Raw genomic sequence first — 7,038 nt, forward strand, 5'->3', positions numbered from 1 at the left:
GGGTGGGTGAGTGAGTGAGTGAGTGAGTGAGTGAGTGAGTGAGTGGATGAATGGATGGATGGATGGATGTATAGATGATAGGTAGGTAGGTAGGTAGGTAGGTAGGTAGGTAGGTAGATAGATAGATAGATAGATAGATAGATAGATAGATAGATAGATAGATAGATAGATAGATAGGCAGGCAGGCAGGCAGGCAGGCAGGCAGGCAGGCAGGCAGGCAGGAAGGAAGGAAGGAAGGAAGGAAGGAAGGAATAGTTTTGCTAATGGCAATTTCCTATTTGTAAAGAAAATCTTTCTTTAAATTGGTGCCTCCATATACCACAGTCCAGGGGGTTGGACTATTCTGTTATATTTTAACCAACATGCCTATCAGAGGTAGTCCCAGTGCTGGCTGGGGAATTCTGGAAGTTGAAGTCCACAAGCCTTAAAGTTGCCAAGTTATACAGCATGTAATATGACTAGATCCAGGAGTCCTCATGTTCTGTCTTTATCTCTTTTCAGAATAGATATGGTTTTTGCACCTGGGCCTCCATCTACTCCCAGACACAGAAAATCACAGAAAGGAGGCACATTCTCTTACCCTTCTCAGCAGTCTCCAAGGTGACATTTTTGAGGGGGGGGGGTGCCATTCAGCGAAAGCCACATTTACATCATTTTCTCCCTGGTGCCATCATTTCCCCCCCCTTGTTTCCCTTAAGTGCCAATGTAAGGTGGACCATAGATATACTTAAGGCAGTTAGAACTGAAAAATGTACATTCTTACATCCTCTATCTGGAAATCCAAAATACCTCGTCAACTCTTCATCCACGGCTGTTGCCTCTTCATCAACAAGCTGATCTACTGAGATTGATTGACTATCAGATACAAAAGCCAAATTTGGGACGCTTTATTTTTATTTAGTTATGAAATTTGTTTCCTGTCCATCTTGCTGCAAGGCGACTCTGTACAGGTAGTCCTTGACTTACAACAGTTCACTTAGTGGCACTGAAAGAACTGACCTACGACCATTTTTCACACTTACGACGATTGCAGAAATCCCCATGGTCATGTGATCAAAATTCAGAGGTTTGGCAACTGACTCGTATTTATGACGGTCGCAGTGTCCCGGGATCCCCTTTGGTGATCTTCTGACGAGCAAAGTCAATAGGGAAGCCAGATTCACTTAACAACTGTGTTACGAACTTAACAGCTGCGGTAACTGGACAAAACTCACTTAAGAAATGTTTCATTTAGCAACAGAAATGTTGAGCTCAATTTGGTCGTAAGTCAAAGACTGCCTGTAACATGTAACTCTGAATTTGGACACTTGTAGAACAACTAACCAACTCACAAGTTCCCAAGAAAATAGCACTGAATATACAGTAGTGGCCAAAATTGTGGAAACCTTTTGGGAAAAGTATACAGTAGAAATGCCACCTTTGGTTAAGTTTCCACCAATTTTTCTTCTAATTTCTTTATAACTGTAGCCTTGTTCACTTAATAATACTATTTTACATCGCTTTCTGGGTGGCCAGTCAACTCTTTGCACCATTATTTTAATTTTATTACATTTTACAAGCTCGCTAAATGAAAGAACACAAAAAACCCCCAACCAGCTTGATAGCAATCACATAACACACTGACAAATGTCCTCCTCTCAGCTTCAATACATGAGATCAATAGCTGAATCCTACTGTGATCTGATTGGCTCATTCAGGAAGGAAAGCTACCTGATATTAATCTAAGCAAGTTGTGCTTCCTTTTTCTGGTTATTTGGCTATAACTTTTCATAGAATACAGTACAGATAATTGAACAAACTATGTTGCATTACATTCTTGATTAAATTATCTTTCCATTGATAATTAATTTTATGGTACTATTCCCCCCCAAAAATGGCGTTATTAGCCATCAAACCTCAAAAATACACTTTTCCCAAAAGGTTTCCACAATTTTGGCAACTGCTATAAGAATCAGACAAATATGCAAAAGTTAGACCCTGTTCTCCAACTCTTTGAGAATTTGGAATAAATGGTTTCTGCATTAAAATTAAAATTCACATACCCCCAAAGCTTCATTTTTTTCCCCAAGCGTGGCTAATTTTTCTTGGAGTACCACAGGAGCTCAAGATGTGATATTCCTAAAATGTACAGATAGTCCTCAACTTATGACCACAATTGAGCCCAAAATTTATGTTGCTAAGTAAGAAATTGGTTAAGTGAGTTTTGCCCCATTTTACGACCTTTCTCGCCATGTTGTTAAGCGAATCAGTGAAGTTCTTAAGTTAGCAGCCCAGTTGTTAGATGAATCTGCCTTCCCCATTGACTTTGCTTGTTAGAAGGTCTTAAAAGGTGATCACATGACCTTGGGACACTGCAACCGTCATAAGTATGAGTCAGTTGCCAAGTGTCCGAATTTTGATCACATGACCATGGGGATGCTGCAATGGTCATAAATGTGAAAAGTAGTCAGAAATAATTTTTTCAGTGCCGTGATAACTTCAAACAGTTACTAAATGAATAAGTCGAGGTTTACCTGTAACGACTTTAATCCCGTGGAGCGCAAAAATGTATTCATTTGCCTTTGATTTTTGTACAGGACAAGAACGCACAGTAATTCTGCAGAATAATAAGGCTTCAACATGCACAGAGGCAATTGTTATATCCTAAGTCAGGGCTTTTCAACTTTTTCATCCATTGTACCACTTTTAGGATATGGCAATATCTGAGTACCACCAGTCGCCTAGCAAGGTGTCAAAAACTTGATGACCCCCCCCCCCAAAAGGAAAAAGGTGATAAAGTACAGGTAGTCCTTGACTTACAACAGTTCGCTTAATGACTGTTCGAAGTTACAATGGCACTGAAAAAAGTGCCCCCCAAGCCACAGCCGAGCAAGACACTTGCCTGCCCACCCAGCGGCGCTCTTCCTCCTGTCCGAGGTTTTCATTGTTGTGAGCATTTCTGTTGGGGATTGGCAGCAGAGGTGGGGTGGGGGCTGTTTGGTTTTTATTCCACCCGTCTGCTGGGTGGTTGCAGCAGGTTTTGGTCACTTCACATGACCCTGGGACACTGTGACCGTCATAAATATGAATCAGTTCCCAAGCATCTGAATGTAAATCACAAGACCCTGGAGAGGCTGCAACATTCCAGCTGATCGGTGCTTCTTCTGGGCTCAGCAGAAGCGCCAGGATCAGCACCAAGCTCCAGCTGGAACCTGGCACTGATCCTGGTGCTTCCACTGAGCCCTGAAGAAGTGCCAATCAGCTGGACAGCAGCACTGATCCTGGCGCTTCCGCTGAGCCCTGACAGCCCTGCAGCTCCAGCCGTCTCTCGCTCAGGCTTGTGCGGTGCTGCCACCGGTTCAGCTCATTCCCCTCCCCCACTACCACTTTTCTAGGATGGTCGCGTACCCCTTGCCAGGTGCCAATGTACCACAGGTGGTACCCATACCACTGGTTGAAAAGCCCTGTCCTAAGTAACGATGTGGACCATCCTTTCAGAAAGTCCTCCTTTGAAATGACCTGCTGTGTAATAATCATAATCATAATCATAATAATCATAATAATCATAATCATCATCATCATCATCATCATCATCATAATAATAATAATAATAATAATAATAATAATAATAATAATAATAATAATAATAATAATAAAAAAGTTGGAAGGGACCTTGGAGGTCATCTAGTCCAACCCCCTGCTCAGGCAGGAAACCCTATACCATTTCGGACAAATGGCTGTCCAGTCTCTTCTTAAAAACTTCCAGTGTTGGAGTAAATAGATTGTGAACTAGAAATTTTTGTCGGAAAAATTTCTTATGTTTTTTTGCCTCTGTGTAAAATAGAACCTTCTTCTATTTTAGGAATGAGCCATTCATAAGCAAAGCATCTACAGATGATCCTGAAGACCAAAGCATGATGGGCAAATTCGTCAGAGTTGAAAGACAGGTACGGAATGCCCGGCAGCTTGTGTCCATCTTTTTCTCCTTTATGACAAATCTGAAAGGTTGTGCTGAGCTTTGACCTTGGGGATGACCTTGGGAGAGGTCAATTTTCACTTGAGTAGAGCTTGCTCTTAGTTTGGAAAGCCAACTGCAGGTAGTCCTCCCCTTACGACCACCATTGAGCCCAGAATTTCTGTCATTAAGCAAGACATTTGTTAAGTGAGCTTTGCCTCATTTTACAACCTTTCTTGCCTCAGTTGTTAAGTGAATCGCTGCAGTTGGTTAAGTGAGTAACCTGGTTGTAAAGTGAATCCGGCTTCTCCATTGACTTTGCTGGTCAGAAGGTCGCAAAAGAGAGTCACGTGACCCCGGGAGACACCAACAGTCATAAATATGAACCAGTTGCCAAGCATCTGAATTTTGATCACCTGATCATGGGGAGGCTGGAAAGGCCATAACTGTGAAAAAAGGGTAAAAGTCACATTTTTCACTAAATAAACCGCTTTACAATGTCTTGGTAAGGCCACACTTGGAATCCTGCATTCAATTTTGGTCACCACGATGTAAAAAAGATGTTGAGACTCTAGAAAGAGTGCAGAGAAGAGCAACAAAGATGATTAGGGGACTGGAGGCTAAAATATATAAGGAACGGTTGCTGGAATTGGGTATGTCTAGTTTAATGAGAAGAAGGACGAGGGGGGACATGATAGCAGTGTTCCAGCATCTCAGGGGCTGCCCCAAAGAAGAGGGAGTCAAGCTATTCTCCAAAGCGCCTGAAGGCAGGACAAGAAGCTACGGATGGAAACTAACCAAGGAGAGAAGCAACCTAGAACTAAGGAGAAACTTCCTGACAGTTAGAACAATTAACCAGTGGAACAACCTGCCTCCAGAAGCGGTGAATGCTCCAACACTGGAAGTTTTTAAGAAGAGACTGGACAGCCATTTGTCCGAAATGGTATAGGGTTTCGTGCCAGAGCAGGGGGGGGTTGGACTAGATGACCTCCAAGGTCCCTTCCAACTTTATTATTGTTGTTGTTTTATTTATTCCAGTTGACTTCTGATGGCTGTTGTCTTTCAGGTCCATGACATGGGGAAGAAGCTGGACTTTTTAGTGGACATGCACAAGCAGCATATGGGGCTGCAGGTCCAGGTCACCGACGCCCGTCCTTTGAAAGACGCCCCATCCCCGGCTGAGGATAACCGGTTCTCTGAACTGAAATCCATCATCTACAAATACGCCAAGCCTTCCATTCATGAGCTGTCTCCCAGCTTCCATCACGTCCCCGTAAACAAAGTCCCTCCTTTTGGGTTCCCCAGCCAAGACTGTGGTCGCCACCCCTTTTCACTGCCCCTGGGTGAGCAGAACTCAGGCCGATGGCCCTCCCTGCCCTTCTCCACGGCCTACTCAGAAAGGCCCACAGTCCTGCCAATACTGACTTTCATGGACCCTCAGGTTTCCTTCCAGTCCCCGCCGAGAGAGCTCTGGAACCCCCATTCGGACAGAATCTCCCCCAGACAGAGGCCAAGCACGACAAGGGACAGCGACACCCCCTTATCCCTGCTCTCGGTCAATCACGAGGAACTCGAACGTTCCCCGAGCGGGTTTAGCATCTCTCAAGATAAAGATGATTTCCTGTTTGGGCCAAACGGCGGAAACAGTTGGATGAGAGAAAAACGCTATTTGGCTGAGGGGGAAACAGACACGGATACTGACCCTTTCACCCCCAGTGGGTCTATGCCTCTGTCCTCCACGGGGGACGGGATTTCCGAGGCAATGTGGACTCCTTCAAGCAAGCCAATTTAATCTTCTCTACGGGGGTGGGACGCGGGAGGGTGGAGAACCGGGCTGGCTCTTTCTTGTCCTGTAAACTTAAAAACTTTGTATATCTTACGGTACATGCCCAAAGCTTCCTCCCTCAAAAGCAAACAAACAAACAAAAAAAAGCAACCCACCACGCCCATCCCTTCCACCACCGATGGCTGTTTCTGCATGCTGGGTGTTCGTGGACTTCTTTCTCCACCATTTCACACAGTTGGGCGATGCAGTTCTCCCGCGGCTGCCAAAACGAAGTGGCTTAAGATTTGCGCAGGGTTTTTTTTTCCTTCTTTTTTTTCTTTTTTGCATGACTTTATGCTCTAAAGGATACAGGGGATTTCCTCCGTGATTAAAACCATGAAAAAAATAATAAGAAGAACAACAACAACGCTGTTGCTCGATAAGTCAAGGGTCAGTTTGATGCCAGGGCTAAAAACACCGCAAAGGTGGAAAGATTATAGGCTGCCTCTTTGTGAGCAAAACAACCCTCATTTCTAGAATGATGCCCTTGGCGAGGTGTGCATGCATTTGCATCATTCCTCTTTGCAATTTTAGCTGTTTCCCTCTTGGCCGTCCATTTTGTTCTCTCCCATGTCGTCACACTAGGCTGATTATTTCTGTTCATTTGACCTCTTTGCTCCTGCACCTATGTAAGAATCCAGAGAATATAACACATTCCACTATCCAGAGAATTGAAGTGTTTTTCTGCACAACTTGGCATGTTGATGATTTCTATAGAGCTTAGGCATGCTTAATCTGCTTTGAATAGTGTCTTCACTCATCATCTCCATGATGTCCACGAGTCAAAGTCCATGGGCCAAATGGCCAAAATGCCATTTCTGGTCTCTTTAAGTTTCCTTGAGTTAGGCAAGTCAACATTTTAACTGATGTTTGTTGGCCTTCACACAGCACTTCTGCTAACGTCATGCTTGTCCCTTTACGATGGTCGTCATATTTGTAACACTTAACAACATTAATCTCTTCCTGAATTATGATGAGAGATGGGTCACTAAGGCATAGTTTGGTTATCTCTCAGCTGCTTATAGAATGACATCTAGGTACTCCTTCTCTTATTCCAAAAGCAGTGTTTCTCAACCTCAACAACTTCGATATATGTGGACTTCAGCTCTCAGAATTGGGGAATCCGAAGAGTTGAAATCCACACATCTTGGATGTCTGTGCAGATTCTCAGTCATCCCGGTCATGGTTGTCATATAAATCCTTCCATTCTCCACCATTCAGTCTGAACTCAGGAAGCTTCTTGGATGAAAAGTGAAATGTCTTCAAGCAAAACAAGAAA

At 43.8% G+C, this 7,038-nt stretch overlaps 1 protein-coding gene across 1 annotated transcript in view; it reads left to right on the forward strand.

Annotated features, from left to right (window-relative positions):
* Positions 1–5,726, forward strand: part of KCNQ3 (potassium voltage-gated channel subfamily Q member 3) — a gene marked incomplete at its 5' end in the record, with an annotated part of 28,634 nt that extends 22,908 nt beyond the window's left edge. Inside the window, 3 exons of the mRNA XM_015829251.1 lie at positions 502–600; positions 3,842–3,926; positions 5,001–5,726. Coding sequence (XP_015684737.1) covers positions 502–600; positions 3,842–3,926; positions 5,001–5,726 — 910 coding nt within the window. The remainder of the gene's footprint in view (positions 1–501; positions 601–3,841; positions 3,927–5,000) is intronic.
* Positions 5,727–7,038: the final 1,312 nt, after the last annotated feature.

Source organism: Protobothrops mucrosquamatus, unplaced genomic scaffold, assembly GCF_001527695.2.
Source record: "Protobothrops mucrosquamatus isolate PMUCROS unplaced genomic scaffold, P.Mucros_1.0 scaffold5699, whole genome shotgun sequence".
Classification (NCBI taxonomy): Eukaryota; Metazoa; Chordata; class Lepidosauria; order Squamata; family Viperidae; genus Protobothrops; species Protobothrops mucrosquamatus.